The 17,682-nt window shown below is 46.5% G+C and overlaps 1 protein-coding gene and 1 long non-coding RNA gene across 4 annotated transcripts; one reads left to right on the forward strand and one right to left on the reverse strand.

Annotated features, from left to right (window-relative positions):
* The first annotated feature begins 48 nt into the window (after positions 1-48).
* LOC309521325 (semaphorin-4A-like) lies at positions 49-15,919 on the forward strand. 3 transcript variants are annotated; one of them, XM_082203705.1, is made up of 14 exons: positions 49-69; positions 3,133-3,243; positions 3,855-4,015; positions 5,636-5,698; positions 6,274-6,372; positions 6,618-6,729; positions 8,326-8,433; positions 8,523-8,662; positions 9,128-9,297; positions 9,858-10,011; positions 11,935-12,124; positions 13,900-14,015; positions 14,733-14,890; positions 15,381-15,919. In XM_082203705.1, the coding sequence occupies exons 2-14, from the start codon at positions 3,156-3,158 to the stop codon at positions 15,784-15,786; spliced, it is 1,965 nt and encodes a 654-aa protein (XP_082059831.1). In that variant the 5' UTR covers positions 49-69; positions 3,133-3,155; the 3' UTR covers positions 15,787-15,919. The 3 variants fall into 3 exon arrangements, with proteins under 3 accessions (XP_082059831.1, XP_082059832.1, XP_082059830.1); XM_082203704.1 differs by lacking the exon at positions 49-69 and adding an exon at positions 782-1,031; XM_082203706.1 differs by lacking the exons at positions 49-69; positions 5,636-5,698 and adding an exon at positions 781-1,031.
* Positions 14,342-17,577, reverse strand: LOC309521336. The gene is made up of 3 exons (XR_014214625.1): positions 17,480-17,577; positions 15,797-15,860; positions 14,342-14,449 (listed from the first exon to the last, which is right to left on the reverse strand). It is a non-coding gene; the product is annotated as an uncharacterized lncRNA (long non-coding RNA).
* Between the last annotated feature and the right edge of the window lie 105 nt (positions 17,578-17,682).

A 17,682-nucleotide genomic window follows, 5' to 3' on the forward strand; every position in this document is an offset into this window, starting at 1 on the left:
TGCAGTGCAGTCCTGATGATGCAAACTCAGGAGTAAGTCCTACTGAGTTCAATCAGACTTCATTCCCAAGTAAGTGGGAGCCTTAGAAGATACTACAGAGGTGTGTGTGTGTGTGTGTGTGTGTGCGTGCTCCTCCTCTCATGTTTCCTTATTCTTTCCTCCATTCCTAAGTTTCCTCTGGTGATAGTTTGCTGCTATGTCTGAATTGGGTAAAACCAGAGGTACTGGTCACCTCCAAGCCCTGATTGGGAATGATGGCTTTAAATGTCATCACCCTGGGCTATTGTAGCACCCATGGTTAAAGGAGACCTGGAAATGGAAGAAGGGAACCAGAATCCTTTCTAGGAGGAGGAGCTTCTGTCACGTTCCCTAACTTCCAGACTTTTGCTTGGAAGCATTGTCTTAACTGAGCCATCTTGGTGGAAGAAATGAGTCTAGTAGATCAACCTGCTGCCATTCAGGTGTTTGGAGCTCTAGTTTCTATCAGCCACAGCCTGGGGAACGTCTGGCATATTCCAAACCCACTCTCTTAACAAATAGTTCCATCTGGATGTGGGTAACTGGCAACTTTTCACTAAAAAAGGGGGAAATGTCATTGTTTTTTTCTGACTTCTGGTGCCATTGGTTGCCATTGTTTGATGTCACAGACAAGCTGAGCACCAAAGGGTTGGGGCTTGCTGAGATAGGTCAGAACAAGGATTGGTGCAAGACGGGGCAGAGCAGATGCAGGGCAAAAAAACCTGGAGCCTGATAAAAGAGTAGGTGCTGGTGAAGGAGAAGACTTTGTGGCCTAACTGGGGAAAGAGCAATTGAACCTGGGGAGGCCAGAGAAAGGGGACGTGGGGTCCTAGGGAAAGGAGGGCCTGGGGAAAGGATGAGCAGAGAAGGCCTGGAAAGCTTCTGATCTACCTCTATGGCTTTGGAATTCCGCCCCAGGAATTTTGGACAAAAAAAGAGCATGAGCCTTCAGTTGGTACCATCACTTATCTTCTTCAGTGGATCTTCCCACAATTGGTGATAACTCCATGCAAGTATTTTCCACCTCACCCGCACTGAAGCTCTCGCCCACAGTGTGAGAACTTTAGCTCCCCAACTCAGCCCAGTATACCTGAAGGAGCGTCTCCACCCCCATCGTTCTGCTTGGACACAAAGGTCCAGCTCCGAGGGCCTTCTGGCGGTTCCCTCACTGCGAGAAGCGAAGTTACAGGGAACCAGGCATAGGGCCTTCTCGGTAGTGGCGCCCGCCCTGTGGGATGCCCTCCCATCAGATGTCAAGGAAATAAACAACTATCTGACTTTTAAGAGACATCTGAAGGCAGCCCTGTTTAAGGAAGTTTTTATTGTTTGATGTTTTATGCTGTTTTTAATATTTTGTTGGAAGCTGCACAGAGTGGCTGGGGAAGTCCAGCCAGATGGGTGGGGTAGGTATGTATGTATGTATGTATAAATAAATAAATAAATAAATACTACTACTACTACTCTTTTCCTTCCTGCATCTTCAGAAGATCCTTAGGCAGATTCATCCTAAAGTTGCCACTGTGGCAGCTGAGAGCCATATATTTAGGAATATCTGATCAGCCATCCCATTTCAAGCAGTTGTATTTGATTGCCAAATATTTTATATTTTGTAATAACCTATCTCACACTTAAAGGTAAAGGGCCCCTGACCATTAGGTCCAGTCGTGACCGACTCTGGGTGCTCATCTCGCATTATTGGCCGAGGGAGCCGGCGTACAGCTTCCGGGTCATGTGGCCAGCATGACTAAGCCACTTCTGGCGAACCAGAGCAGCGCACAGAAATGCCGTTTACCTTCCCGCTGGAGCGGTACCTATTTATCTACTTGCACTTTGACGTGCTTTTGAACTGCTAGGTTGGCAGGAGCAGGGACCAAGCAATGGGAGCTCACCCCGTCACGGGGATCCGAACCTCTGACCTTCTGATCTGCAAGTCCTAGGCTCTGTGGTTTAACCCACAGCGCCACCCGCGTCCCTATCTCACACTTACCGGACTCATAAAATATCAATGTGGTGTACAAAAATAGATGCAACAAAGCACAGAATACCATACCAACAATACACGACAGGGTCCAACCTAAGAAAATTTAAACAGCCGAATAGGTCTGTTAGCATAAAAAGGTCTTCAAGATAGTCTTGAAATTTAACAGTGAGGATGCTAGCCAGACGCTTACATACCTGACTTATCGGGAAACCCAGGGGTCAACTAGCAGCATTCCTAAAAGTGATCCCTGTGATGAAGCTACGATATAATAATAATAATAATAATAATAATAATAATAATAATAATTTAAATATATTAAATATTTGTTTATTTATTTATATTTATAATTATATTTATTTATAAGTGCTCAGATCCTTAAAATGTCTGGTACTCAAGTTGTTCAGGGCATTGTATGTTAAAATAAAACTTGAACTTGACCCAGTAGCATATGGGCAGCCAATGCCGATATTTTAGAAGACAAGATGTTGGCTGTTTGCCCCCATCAGCATTCTTACTGCTGCATTGTGCAACAGCTGTAGCTTTCAGACCAAGTCCCAGGGGCAGCCCCACATACAGTACATTGCAGTAGTCCAGTCTCAGGGTTATCAACCCACAGCCTACTGTATTCCAGAAACATCCTTAGCTAGTGTACAGTGGAACCTTGGTTCTTGAACGTCTCCGTTGACAAACGTTTCGGAACTTGAATGCCAAAAACCTGGAAGTTACTGCTTTGGTTTTTGAACGATTTTCAGAAGCCGAACGTGCCACGCGGCTTCCATTTTGAGTTTCCCTATTGCATTGAGGCTTCCGCTTTCAGTTTTCGGTTTCTGAACATTTCGGAACGGATTACGTTCGAAAACCGAGGTTCCACTGTACCAGGCAAAGCTGGCGAAAAGGACATCTAGCCACAGAGGGCACTTAGGCCTCATATAACAAAGGTGTAGCCAAGGGTATAATATGTCGTTAACTTTTTAGTGATGACTTTCTCTCTCTCTCTCTCTCTCTCTCTCTCTCTCTCTCCTTCCTTCCTTCCTTCCTTCCTTCCTTCCTTCCTTCCTTCCTTCCTTCCTTCCTTCCCTTCCCTTCCCTTCCCTTCCCTTCCTTTCTTTTCTTTCTTCTGCATTTCTTGACAGCTACCATCTGCTGATAACCAAGCATGAACTCCAAACACTTCTTCATTTGCCTCCTGACGTTTGCCAACACTCTGGCCACAGAGCTGATGCCAAAGCAAACCACCTCGTTAAGTGAGTAACTCAAGGGAAGACAGAGTCAATATATGTGCACTAGGGGAGAAGTTGAAAGGGTGCCTCAAAGGAGATGAGCAAGATTTGGGATGGGAAAGGTTAACAAAGGGCTGTGAGTGTATTCATTGGTAGGAATAAACTATTATACCTCATCTAGTCCTGTGCAAACATTCAGAATTGGTGGATCATTCACAACTAGGTGGGAGAGCAGGATCTCACCCATCTGCTCCTGATGTTTGTTGTCTGTGGATTCTTAGCACGTGCACAGGACTAGAAACTTGAGACTGTTGAGTATTTGCACTGTATGCATATGCCATCTGCACCCACCATTGTGCATGTGAGGATGTCCCTTTCAAAATGGCACCAGACTATGCGCTATGCTGGGCACACTGCCCATGTTGGGGACAGAGTTGCTACATATTCACACACACCACCCAATGATCCACCAAGTAATACACCCTCACTGGTCATGGTACAAAAGGGGCACACTGACCTTGCCTCTGAGGAGCAGGAAGCAAAAAAATTGATCACCACTGAGCACTGGAATCCAGGACTGGCTACCAAACGCTTGCTGAAAATGTACCTAGCCTTACTCTTTTTTTTATCCTCAGGGGACCCCAGACGAAAGATTTTCCCATTCATGCAAAAAGGGGTTCAGAATTGGGACACTTTCCTACTGAGCAAAAACAAGAAAACTCTCTATGTGGGTGCCAGAGACACTATCCTCGCCCTTGACATTCGCACGGATACCACCATCAGGGTGAAGCATGAGGTGAGTGGGAAATGGGGTTTCAGGATAAGGAGTGCTGGAGAAAGTGAGAGGAAAGGTCTGGAGTGGTGTTCTGATGAGGGTGCTCACCCACATTATTCAAGATGACAACCCTTTCAACCCTGCTCCCTGTTTTGTGGGAGATACTGAGGAGCCTTTAAAAAATGTTTCTATGTGTGCATTGGAGTTCATCACATTTCAGCCCTTCCTGCCCCCAGACCACATTACTTCCTAGTTTTATCAAACCACGGTTTACCATTAGACACCCCAACCAGGAAACTATGGCTTGCACCAGGTTTGAAGGGTAAGCAGCAGCTTAATGTCGGTTAAAGTCCTGATTCAATGTAAATCATCATGTCTTTGGTTCGTTTTAATGGCTTTTTACTTAGGATTCTGGGTGCAGCCTTCCCGGGGGGGGGGAGGTTTTGTTTAATTAACCCAACTTGCCACCTGTGTGGCTTGTCTATTGCAGGATTACATCAAGGTCACAAGAGATTGTGCAGAAATCCATTTAGTAGCTGCAAGGTCTTCCACCATGGGCATCCTCTAGTGCTGAGAAAATAAGCCCTGATTGGCTGAAAGAAATCCTTTTGTAGAAAAGCTGGCCTCTGGCCTGGGTCTAATGGCCCCTGATAAAGGTCTGTGCGATGCAACATCCACAGATGCCTCAATACAGTTTACTGGTGGGGTCTGTAACTCTAATGGTTGGAATTGGGTGTGGCCAGCTAACTTTTGGACTTTACCCAAATCCTGAAAGGGGTCTTTACCCTGTTAGCCTTTCTTAACTGTCTTTTTATGGTAAAGGGTTTATTTTTGCTTTGTGACCTCTTTAATAGTTAATTTGTATTTATTTCCTTGCATGGCCCCATTAGCAGAAAGCAAGAGGGGAGAAGAGGGGGCAGCACAGCAGCGACAGGGAAGCAATTAAAGTTTACAATTTAATGTGAACCCACCTAATCTGCACTTCCCCAAGCTGGAACACAGCTTTCCTTCAAAACTTGCACTTCTCAGAATTTTGCGGTGCTGTTCTCCATCCAAACTTCAAAAAAGTGTGTATCGAGGAAATGGTGCACAAAAATTTACGTTACTTAAAACATGCAAAAATGTAAATATTGGGTAAAAAAAAAAAAACCTTCAGAAAGAAAAACACAAACTGATGCAGAAATGTGGAGAGTTGAACTTCAGGTTCAAAATGAGAAACTAGGAGAAACCAAAATGGATGAATAATTCCATCCCTATATCCTGCAAGAAGCAGACGGCTCAGCCACATGGCTCCAAACCATGATTTGGCATTTTGTCTCAAGCAAGTCAGTGCTTTATCAAGAACCAGAGTTTAGAGACTGTAAACAGAGGGAGTATTGCTTATTTATTTATTTGCTTATTTAATGCATTTCTAAATTACTGTATATTTGAAAATCTCTTGAGCAATTTATAAAAATATAACACAAAACCATTAAAACTATATTATAAAAACAGAAATTTAGTCTTGACTTTCATCTTCCTATTTGCAAAATAACTCTGCAAGTGAATACCAGTAAGGCTGAACATTTGCAATCTGACTATTTCCCCCTTCTTTTGTTTCTCCTCCTCTAAAATGCCCTTCTTCCCCTTTTCCTGTAACAGATACAGTGGAGTCCCACGGCTGATACAAAGGATAATTGTGCCTTGAAGGTGAAAAACAAAGAGGTAATGCATTGGGGATAGAGGAAGTGCTGCCTCCCAGTTTGGGAATGTGGTGTGCATCTGTGTGTATTTCCCTCTTTCCTTTTGCTGGTTTGAATGCCCACCTCCACTCCGAAGCTGCTACCTGACCTGTGGGTGGGAGGTGGGTGGGGTGGAGATAGAAACTCAGCTGCGTGAACACAGACAGCATAAGAACCACAGGCGATCCTCTTCCAAATTGCTGAGAAATAATACCAGTATATCCTGAACTATCTTATGCACAGGGATGCGGGTGGCGCTGTGAGTTAAACCACCGTGCCGCTTGGGCTTGCTAAATGAAAGGTTGGTTCTAACAAAACACCATTATGACCAGACTGCAGAATTATCTAGTGGCACCACTGCTTATTTTGACTAAATAAATAATCTGTTATCCTTTAACCCCTTCAAGAACTATTATTATTATGTGCTTGCATGTAGGAAAGGGGCTGGGTTTTCATGCATTCTTGGTTGCTATTTAACAACCACCCAGTGGAAACCTTCTTTGGGATGCAAATGTAACTGGAAGTTCGATCCTGATTTTCTCACCTTCATCTCCACAGAGGGAATGTTTCAATTTCATCCGTGTCCTGGTGCAACTGAACGACACACACCTTTACACCTGCGGGACATATGCTTTCAGTCCCACCTGCACTTACGTTGTGAGTTCTTAGGGGAGAGAGGAAGGGGGGTACCTTTATAAGGCCAGCAACTTGAAGCTGGGCTTTCAGTGTGGCTGGCTCTGTTCTACGGGACAACATTCCTGCTGAGAATCAACAGGCGCCCACAATCTGTGCTTCCCTTCGATTATAAACAGCTCCATGGGGATGCTTGGTTTCTGAAGGACACCTTCCCATCGATTTTGCTTCTTTTGACCTTTCTCCTTTTCCTTCCCTTGCCTTGCTAGGATCTAACAACATTCAGTCTGGTGAAAGATGCAGAAGGCAACCCCCTCCTCCTGCAAGGGAAGGGTGTCTCCCCCTATAGCCCTCACCATGGGAGCACCGCAATCCTCGTTGGTGAGCCACCTGGAAGGGGAGGGGTTCCACTTCCTTGGATGTCGAAAGTTTGCACTACCCTACTGCCCGCTTTTGCATTCCATAGAAAGCATAGGGACACGGGTGGCACTGTGGTCTCAACCACTGAGCCTAGGGCTTGCTGATCAAATCCCCGCGACGGGGTGAGCTCCCATTGCTCGGTCCCAGCTCCTGCCAACCTATCAGTTTGAAAGCACATCAAAATGAAAGTAGATAAATAGGTACCGCTCCGGTGGGAAGGTAAACGACATTTCCGTGCGCTGCTCTGGTTTCGCCAGAAGTGGCTTAGTCATGCTGGCCACATGACCTGGAAGCTGTCTACAAATGCCGGCTCCCTCAGCCTATAGAGCAAGATGAGTGCCGCAACCCCAGAGTCATTTGCGACTGGTCTTAACTATCAGGGGTCCTTTGCCTATTGCCCGCTTTTGCATTCCATAGAGGAAGACAAAGGTCTGTTATAACATCCCCAGTTCTCATGCCATACCCGTCAACAACTCAACAGCAAAATCCGGGACACGATCTTCCCAGATGCCACCTTCTCTCTTTTTTTCTCCTCGTGAGAGAATGGCACCCATTTTTATGCCATGATCTCACGTGATTTCACGCCGTGATTTCCCCCTTTAAAAGCGCTTTTCTTGGGTGAGGCTCCCAAAAGGGCATGCCCCTTTAATTCCTTGTCAAAGGCTGTGCTCCTTTCTAGATGATTTGAACTGCAACTCCCATCAGCTGTGCTGGCTAGGGTTGATGAGAATTATAGTCCAAATCATTCGGAGAACATCCATCTAGGGAGGATGACAGCCTGTCCCCTGCCTGTATTTCCTCTTGTTGAAAGATGGACAACATGTCACCCTGCAGTGTGATTAAAATATACCCCAGACACTGCAATGTGTGAAGCAGTTTGATGAACTGTGCATAGATTCACGCGGCCAACTTTCCCTGGGGGACAAGCCGCCCACTCTGAGATATAACTTGTAGAGGTCCTGGGGAGTGACATGAGCAAGCTTAGGAAAGCACACTGACTTACAAGATATTTAGCAAGGTATGTACAAGGCAAAATTAGGGGCAGCCAGGGCCGGCCCATCCACGAGGCAAGATGAGGCGACTGCCTCAAGCGGCAGCACCCACAGGAACAGCAAGGAATGTATTGCCTGCTGCGGCAGCAATGTGCTCCTTGGAGGCCAGATCTGCCACCTCTTTGGCAGCCCCCCCCCTTCCCATGCCACCTCGACAGTAACCTCTTGGTGAATAGGAGGCGCTGCTGATGGGGGCTGCCCGCTGGAGCTGCCTGGGCTATGTGCCCACACCCACCTGGCACGATTCAGAGCAGGCCACTTCCCTTGCACTGAGACGGCCTTTGATTCCCGGCTCAACTATCAGGTAAGGTTGATTTGATTCTCCCTACCTTTGTTCCTGATGGACATCTTAACTCACCTTCTTCTTCCCTGGTGGTGAGCGTGCAGTTTGCCTCAGGTGCAAAAACATATTGAACTCGCCCTGTAGGCAGTGAATTACAAGCTCTCTAGAAAACGGGCTGAAGGGGAAGGAGGAGTCACCATCTTTCCTGCCTTTACCCTGCAGATGGCGAACTTTACACTGCCACCCAGGAAAACATTACAGGGAATGAGCCTGTCATCACTCGAACCCTGGGCAGTAGTTCAGTTTTGAAGAATGAGCACTGGATGACTGGTAAGAGCAGATGCTGAGGGAGCGGGGAAGGGCCTTAGAAACTAAATCAGATCTCACATCTGGCGGTTTTCTTCCCCTTCCCTCCCCAGGTGATGCAACATTTGTGGGCTCCTTCAACACCCAAGCCCCCCCAAATGATGACAAAGTCTATTTTTTCTTTTGGGAAGCAGCTAAGGAGTATAACTTCTTTCAGAAAGTGATTGTCTCCAGGGTTGCTCGCATCTGCAAGGTGAGCTGCCTCCAAAATCAAGGAAGCTTTTGAGCAGGAACTTCTTTTCAGTGCTGTGAGCAGAGGTTAGGTGGTTTTCTGCCCTGGATGCTTTAACTGAGATTCCCGCATCGCAGGGGGCTGGACTAGATTACCCTTGGGGTCCCTTCCAACTCTACAATTTTCTGATTCTGTGACACTGAGTTGACGCCGAACACGACCAGTCTTCATCGTAGCTCAGCTTCCCTTTTATAAAATCCTCCAAGGCAGCTTACAAGCTTGCTAAACTCAAGATGGAAATGTACAGCACCGCATGATGAAACAGTAAGCAACAAAGCAAACCGTAAAATTAATAGGATGAATAAAGAAAAGCAGCAATTTGATTATCTCAAAAGAGCTGTCAGAGAATGCCTGGGGCTGCTCCTTAAAAGGACTATGCCTACCAATCTGATTTGTCAATGATGTTTGCTTTCCCATCCTCTACAGAATGATGTTGGAGGAAAAACGTTGCTGCAGAAGAAATGGACCACCTTTCTGAAAGCGCATCTTTCCTGTGCCCAGAAAGGGCAGTTTCCTTATACTGTCATTCAACACGTGTTTGCTGTTCCACACCCAGGAGGCGGTGCATTTTTCTATGGGGTCTTCGTTCCTCAATGGTAAGGCTGTGAGAATCCTTAGTAGCCGGAGTGGGGGAAGAATATTAGCCACTCAGCACAACGGGGGATAGGATTTGGTTCAGTTCTCTTTTTTTAATGGGTCCCTACCTAGTTTTGCATATTCCCAAACAATAAATGAACTGAAATGCAACCACCCTAGGAAATTTGCACTGTTGTGATGCTGCTCGCATGCAAAAATGCATATATCGGGGTAGTGTGCGCAAAAATGCATATGATGAGAAAAGCAACATACACAATGAAAAATATGAAGCAAAACTTCTTGCAAACATGTGTCTCTTAGGGGAAATAAGCACTCAACGCTGACCATGTTTCTGTGGACTTATTTGAGAAAAGATTCACAAACTGATGTAGAAATGTGACAAGCTGAACTTAAAATTGGAAAAGTGAGAAATCGAAATACGCAAATTTATCCATCCCTACTTTGGAATTTGTTTTGGGTCCCACAATGTGCTAAATACTGGTGAAGTAAATTGACTCCAAGCATATGCAGAGTGCCTTTTCCTTCTAGTGGTGCGGCTGGTTTGTACATCTCTTTGTAGGCAGGTGGGAGGTTTCTGGAGCTCGGCAGTCTGCGCCTTCGACCTTAGTGCTATCAACAAAGTCTTTGATAATGGGAGATACAAAGAGTTACACCAGAACTGCTCCCGATGGCTGTCCTATGAAGGGGAGGCCATGGATCCTCGCCCTGGTTCGGTAAGTACCGCTTTTAGCCCTCTGCTTGGAAGTGTGCAATGCCCAGCTGAATACTGCTTCTGGTGAGGATACAGAGCAGGCACCCCAACTCTAGGGGGCCAAGTTGTCTTCAGCCCCTTGAATATTTGTTGGAATGGGGTTGGTATGTGGGTGTGACGTCACAAGTGTCGTGCGTCACAGTATCAGTGGCTGGCTCCTTCAGAGCCCTCAGCCTCCTCTAGATGGTGCAACATCGCATCACGCATGTCCAATGCATGCCAGGGGCGCCTCTGATACTGAGAAATGCTTCTTCCTTCTAATTTAACCCCAGATTTTGAAGTTGTTGTCTTTCTGAAGTGGAATCAAATTCAAATTATTTCTGAATGTTTTTGCAAGTTCCTGTGTAATTGCTTTGGCTGTCAGTTCCTTCTGTTAATTTGTGTCCTTTTGCACTGATGGAAATAAGCTGTTGAGAGGGGATTGCACATGCCTGCCGGAATCAGGGAATGCGGATTCTCAGGGATGCTGTGTATAGTTTGCCATCAAGTCTTAAAGCAAACCTATGTCCTTAGGCTGTCCTGCCAGAAGATTAGCATCTCCAGTGTTTCCTGTAGTTCTGTTCTGCCAGCTGCTCCACAAGTGGGAAGATACCCTTAACCCAGACCGTGTAGGGCAGGGATTGTCAACCTGTCCCTAATGCCCACTAGGATTCTAGGTGGGCAGTAGGGGGTTCTACGACACAAGCTGAATCCTCCTTCCATCAAGCACTGGTGGGCGGTAAGGAAATTTTACCATCAAGAAAGATGCATTAGCGGGCGGTAGGTATAAAAAGGTTGACTATCCCTGGTGTAGGGGATCCCACTTAGGCTGTAGAAAATTATTAGAAAGGTCTAAGAGGTTCTGGAACCCTTTGTAGATCTACCTTGAAATTAGTGTGTCCTTAGCTCCTGAAATGAACCATTGCCCCACAAACAGTTCAGTTTCTCCTCCAGGGAGGCTGTGTGTCTTTACAAAACGTGGAGCCAAAATTAAAATGGCGCTTCTCAGATGGATGAGACAGCTACAAAACACACCCTACTTAACTAGCTGCTCACACTCTGTGCTGGTCCCGGGGGGGAAGGTTACCGTTGGCGTAGTCAAAGTCCGGTCCTGGGTCACTAGCCTGGAAACAGTTCACAAGGAGCGGGGCGAGGTCCGAAGCAGGAAGCCGGGCGGGGACAGGAACACTGGAGGGTCAGGTCTGGGTCCGGGCAGGAACAGGTACTCAACAATGACGTTGCTCCCGCAACCTGGGACCGGGCTGACTGGCCTTTATCTTCTCTGAGGCCAGGGGCGGTCTCGGCCCCCAGGAGACCCGCCTCTCCTGGCCTTAAGGCGAGCACTCCTCCTGGGAGAAACCAGTTCCCTTCGCCTCTCTGCCCTGAGCCTCTGCAGTTCAGGAGAGGCTGAAGGGTTACTGGGCCCAGGGGGAGACTCACCTGTAGGCACTGAGTCCTCAACCACCCCTGGAGCCAGAGTGGATTCACCTGGTGCCTGCTCCTGAGGATCCGGCACAGGTGCAGGCGCTTCAGAATCAAGGCCCTGCCCCAGTTCAGCCGGCCCTGGAGGCGGGGACTCCTGTGCAGGCTGGGATTCCTCCGGTTCACCCTCTGAATCGGATTCCCAGGCCATCACACATTCAACATCACACTCACCCTGTGCTGTGCAAGACTCTGAATATTTACCAGAGCGGGCTTAAGTCACGGATAAAAACTGGAAGAGAACAGTATGGAGGACTCCTAATTAAGTGTGTTAGTCACATCTTCATGCCTTGGGTGAATAGGGGAACAGAGGTCCTCCTTGAAGGCTTCCCATAGGAGCATGTTGGCCTCTGTGAGAGCAGGATGCTAGACTAGATAGGTCTCAGCCTGATCCAATGGGCCTCTTTTTCTGTTCCCCCTTCAGTGTTCTGTCAGCCCATCATCAGACAAAACCCTCGTTTTCATGAAAGATCATTATATGATGGATCAGACGATTCGGCCACTCTATAACCAGCCTGTGTTTGTGAAGCTCAATGTGAAATACACCCGGATTACAGTACACCAAACTGAGAACATCTTGGGGATTCCCTATACCATACTGTTTCTTGGGACAGGTATGGATGTGTTTTTTTCCCTGCCCTGGAGGTCGAGATTAAGACATTTGCTCTGTAACCTCCTTATTCCTTTGACCCAGCAAGGGCTTACAACACAGGTTGCAACATTTAACCCAGGCTTCCTCAAACTTGGCCCTCCAGATGTTTTTGGCCTACAACTCCCATGATCCCTAGCTAGCAGTACCAGTGGTCAGGGATGATGGTAATTGTAGTTTCAAAACATCTGGAGGGCTGAGTCTGAGGAAGCCTGGTTTAGCCAGATAATGAGCAAGCAAGACTGACTCAATCATGAATCTTTTGATTTTGAAAAGTGCAAGTCTCAGAAGCGGCCTGTGTGTCAAATTCATTGCACCAAAAGTAGCCAGATAATGGTTAGATAATGCTAATGGTTCTCCCAGGAGAGGCCGAGAAAGCTGTTTGCTGGGATTGTAGAGCTCTTTCCTCACCCCTCTTAGTTCTCTCTGCTTAGCAGCTGATTTACCCTTGGAGTTAGGATGGGGAGCTCTAGGGAACATATTTACTTTTCCTCCTAGGACTTACCTGGAGCAGATCTGCACTCATGGTTTTTAATGTTAATGAAGGGTTAAAGAATGTTTCTGATAACTATATGGACACATGATGTCCCACAGTCGTACCTTGGTTGTTGAACACCTTGGTACTCGGATGTTTTGGTTCCCGAATGCCACAAACCGAACATCCGATGTAGCTTCCATGGCTTCTGATTTAGTGCAGGAAGCTCCTGCAGCCAATCGAAAGCCACGCCTTGGTTTTCGAACCGTTTCGGGAGTCTATTCGACTCCCGAAAAGGATTAAACCGTTTTCGAACCGTTTCGGGAGTCTATTCGACTCCCGAAAAGGATTAAATTCAACAACCAAGGTATGACTGTACTTTTAATGTTCATAATGTGTTATTAAAATGTGATACCAGAGGGCACTGCAGAGCAACCGGGACTAGGGAGACTGTGGTTTGACGAAAGAAACAAAGGTAAAAAAATATTTGATTTACAAGTATGCCCTGTGGCGTTTTAGAATGATATGTCTAATACAGTCGTACCCTGGAAGTTGAACGGAATCCGTTCCAGAAGTCTGTTCAACTTCCAGAACATTAGAAAACCAAATCACGACTTCTCATTGGCTGCAGGAAGTCCCTGCAGTCAATCGGAACCCGTGGAACCCGCGTCAGACGTTCAGGTTCCAAAAGAATATTCGCAAACCGGAACAATCACTTCCGGGTTTGCGGCATTCAGGAGCCAAGGTACAACTGTACCATTTTAATAATGTTAAACAGGTCGGTGTAGATCCAGCCTTGGTCAGCCAGTCAATTAAAGGGTTGCGGCTCCGAAAGTGGAAGTGCACATTTAAACTATGACACTTGCACCTGCAGGAGACATGGGAGGCCGCCAGCTTGGATGGCTTTACAAAAGGATTAGACAAATTCGTGGAGGATGATGCTGTCAATCTAACCACAATGGCCCTGCTCTGCCTCCGCAGTCGGAAGCAGCAATGCTTCTGAATTTCCATTGCTGGAAACCACAAGGGGAAGAGGGCTTTTGTGCTCAGATCCTGCCTGCCAATTTCCCACAGGCATCTGGTTGGTCACTGTGAGAACAGGAAGCTGGACTAGATGGGCCATTAGCCCAATCAAGTAGGCTCTTCTTGGGTTCTTAAGTGAGGGTGGACTGCACAAGAGGGAGAAACGTCAGCTCCCACCCACTTGATAGTGACAGGCCCGGGTTTCAACAAACTGTTCTGATACTACTCTTGGTTTTCCACAGACCAGGGAGCCATTCACAAAGTGGTGGTCGTCGGCAGCGATGCTCACATCATTGAGGAGATCCAGCTGTTTGAGAAGCCAGAGGCAGTCCAAAACCTGCTGCTCTTCCCTGAAAAGGTGTGCAGACTCTGTTGGATAGGAACAGGAGCTGCAAGTTTGTAAAAGGGCCTTAGCTTAAGGTTACCAGACGTTTCCCAGGGATGGTCCCCGGATTTACAAATCAGCCTCCATACAAAATCCGTTGAAGTTGAAGAGTGTCCCCGGATTCATTGAAAAAAATCTAGTAATCTTACATTAGTTTACAGGCTGAGTCTCAAGAACGTTTCCTGTCTGAAACCCTGGAAAGCTGCTAAGCAACAAGGAGCTAGATGAACCCCGTAGTTTGATGTGGGATAAGGCAGTTTCTTACTTAAACTTGTTCTTTATTCAAGACCACATGAACTAGAACCGTACTTTATTTTAAGGAGAAGGACCACAGCTCAGTAGTCGAGCAGATGCTTCATGTGTAGAAGGTCCCAGGTTCAATCCTCAACTGGAAAAAGAGTGAAACCCTGGAGAGCCACAATTAAATATAAAACCAGAAAATAAAGAAACTTTGCAGGCAATCAAATTATCACAAGCACAACTCTCAATCCGTGGCTATTATTTGGGGTGAATGAGGCACTGGCATTTTTATTTAACTATATTTTAGATAGTTTTTAAGGCCAGGGCCCATCGCTGCACCTTATGGCCATAAGTCCTACAAGTTAATTATACACAATGTAAGGAAGGTCTTTCTTTCTCCTGCCCTCCTAATACTGTAGTAACAAAATATTTCTGTTTGTGCATTCTTAGGGGATCCTTTATGTGGGGTATTCCAAAGGAATTGTACAAGTCCCATTGGCCAACTGTGGCATTCACAAAACCTGTCCTGACTGCATTTTAGCACGAGATCCTTACTGTGCCTGGGATGGAAGGAAATGCAGTGATAACTGGAATAACAAATACAAAAGGTGGGTATTTGCAGGCTAGAGACAAGTCTGTGAAAGCACATAGCAGATGAAAGGGTGAATATATTAGGAGGATGGGGGATGGGGGGGGTTGGTTGGTTGGTTGGTTTGTTTCACATTTTAATGCAAACCTACCTTATGTGCACGTCAGTTCACAATGTAAGTTGAAAGCCATCTTTCAAAATGCACACTTCTCCAGATTTTGCAGTTTTTCAAACTGTGCAAAAATGCTTATATCAGTGGAAATAATGCAATGCCTTAAAGTACTGCCCTGAGACCTCTGGGTATAGGGCGGGATATAAATTCAATAAATAATAATAGTAATAATAAGTAGGGTCATTTTTGCAAAAATGCACATGTTTCAGACAATTGCGTAAAAACATTTTAATGCTAGGCAAAATGCACTTGGAGCCATATTAATTTTCATATGGACCTTAAGATTGGAAAGACCCAAAGACAGATTACTCTATCCCTGCTTCTTACTATGTTCCAGCATGGCAGGAAAGAGTAACTTTAAGCAAGATGTTGAGGCCGGAAACTCAGGCCTTTCGTGCATGCGCAGCAGTGGGAAGAGCAGAGCCTCCTCATGGCCAATCACCTTGATTGCCGTAGTGGCCGTGGTTTTCTTCTGCTACCCAGACACAGTGAAAGTGAAAAGCAAAGTACAGGGGTGCAGGAGCCCCCTCCAAGCCAAGAAAACATCCAAGCAAGAGAAAGTCCTGTTCAATGGCAGCCAGAGCATTCTGCAAGTGGACCTTGCCAGAAAACTGGTGACAGCTCCAACACCTACTATGTCTACGTGCTCTGTTCAGGCTATCAGGGCTGACAAAAACTGCTTGGACTTGGGCTTGCCAAACAAGGATGACTCCAGAGGAGCCGTGGCAGCGGAGGAGATCTAGCCTGGCCTACCTGATTCCTCACCAGCTGTTGCAGGGAACAACCTTTCGCGATCTCACCAGCTCACACAGGCAACCTAGCAAGAACAAAAGTATTGTCACAACTGTGATGCTATTACAAAATGCCACCAGAAAACAGGGTGTTACCTCTGGTTGCATTTCTTTCCCACCTAGTTCTGTCTGTACAATGCCATGTAAATGCAGGACCTAGCACCACACAACTGGCCAAATCCTTCCTACGCTTTCAGGTTCCCATCCCTACCTCCATAGACAGGATCCTGGGAAGGGTCCCCATACTCACAGCCAAATCCATAAGTCTCTCTCTTTGGTAAGAAATGCTTACCAAAATTTAGAAGACAGACTCTCCTTGCCCATCTCTGATCTACAGAGCTGTCCAGTTTGGAGTGAAGGCCAGTGTTGGGTGTGGTAGTTGGGTCAGGGCTGTTTATTTGGCCTTGCTCAATGTTTTCACACTGAGATGCAACAGCCTAGCTGTAATTCATCCCAGAAGACTGCCAGAGAAAGGAAGGCTACAGAAGAATGGGCCTGATTCGAGGGAGGCAGATCTTAAGGTAGATTCCCCATGTAGAAGGAGCAGCCCAACCTATTTACACCAGGAAGATGTTGAGAGTGGCAGAATGGGATACTGACAGGCCTGGCCAATGGGGTATGATCACTTCTGTGCAAGGTTCCTTAAACATGGACCCCATGCATTATTACAGTGGAGGTGGATCCCAGTTTTCCTTTTTGACAGAGCCTGTGCTGCATTATGGCTCAGGTGATCTTGGGTCCTTCTATTATGGGCTTGAGATATTTTGTAGGTGGGAGAGGTACTATAGCTCCATGCTTTGCCTACTGAAAATTATTTTAAAAACAGAATTGGGTGGGTGGGAGGTGTTTGGAAGGTCTTTCTGTGTCTTTTAGTGTGTGCTTTAAAACAGGGCAAGCTGCTTTATACTGAGAATGGGCCACTGGATCTAGCTCAGTATTGTCAACACTGACTAGCAGTGGCTGTCTTAGGGTATCAGACAAGGGGCATTTCCAGTCCAACCTTGAGCTGTCAGGGCTTAAACCTCGGATTGTCTGGTCTACCACTGTTCTATGGTTCTTTGGCTTGTACCTATCTAAAGAGTTCTTCCTCGCACTTTACAAGCACGCTAAAAGCAAGAACAAAAACACCAGGACCATCAACATTCTGTGCCATGAAAAGCCCTTGGGCAATTTCTACCATATGTAGCACCATTGTTTGATTCCAACATGGTGTAAATTGCTGCAGAGGCCATGTGGCCCTCCACTTTTAAAAAATTGGTTTAAGCAGTGCTTTTATTCTGGGGGTACTCAAGAGCACACCATACCAGCACCTTAAAAAAAAAAAAGTTTAAAGTGTGGCACTTACTATAACAACTTCATGGTGAGTACTGGCACCTCCCCCCCAAACAACAACAACAACAACAACGGCCCTGGGTTTAAAGGAAGATTATTGGAACCCGGAACCCATTTTCAGGGATGGGTGGATTATAGAGTATTTTAACCCTATATATTTATGTGGTGCTTTGTGACAATTTTGTTGGCTAAATAAAGGCAGCGACTTCACAGTGGGGGGCATATAAAGTCCCCAAAAATTCGGATGTCAGAAAACCTAAGCGCAAATTCAAAATAACTACTATAAATCCTAGAGAACCGCCGTCTCTTTCACCGGAAGTACCACTCTAGTATTTCGAAACTCCCTGCTCCTCCCTTCCGCCTCCATGCGCTTTTTAATTCGTCGTGCGCCCCCTTCCCGCCGCCCCGCCGCTTCCATCTTTGTCACTGGCAGCGAGGCGAGCGCAAGCGGAGTAAGATGAAGCCGGCCAGGAGGCCTCGGTTAGCCAGGAAGTAAGATGGGGGCTGGAGCGCGAG

Source organism: Podarcis vaucheri, assembly GCF_965113315.1.
Source record: "Podarcis vaucheri genome assembly, chromosome: 16".
Taxonomy (NCBI): domain Eukaryota; kingdom Metazoa; phylum Chordata; class Lepidosauria; order Squamata; family Lacertidae; genus Podarcis; species Podarcis vaucheri.

What these genes read in the sequence shown, in the direction of transcription:
- LOC309521325 (XM_082203705.1), top strand. Translation starts at nt 3,156, where the DNA reads ATGAACTCCAAACACTTCTTCATTTGCCTCCTGACGTTTGCCAACACT. An exon ending in AAAGCAAACCACCTCGTTAA is followed by an intron (nt 3,244 to 3,854) that starts GTGAGTAACTCA and finishes TTTTATCCTCAG; the next exon opens with GGGACCCCAGACGAAAGATT. An exon ending in TGGATCCTCGCCCTGGTTCG is followed by an intron (nt 10,012 to 11,934) that starts GTAAGTACCGCT and finishes TTCCCCCTTCAG; the next exon opens with TGTTCTGTCAGCCCATCATC.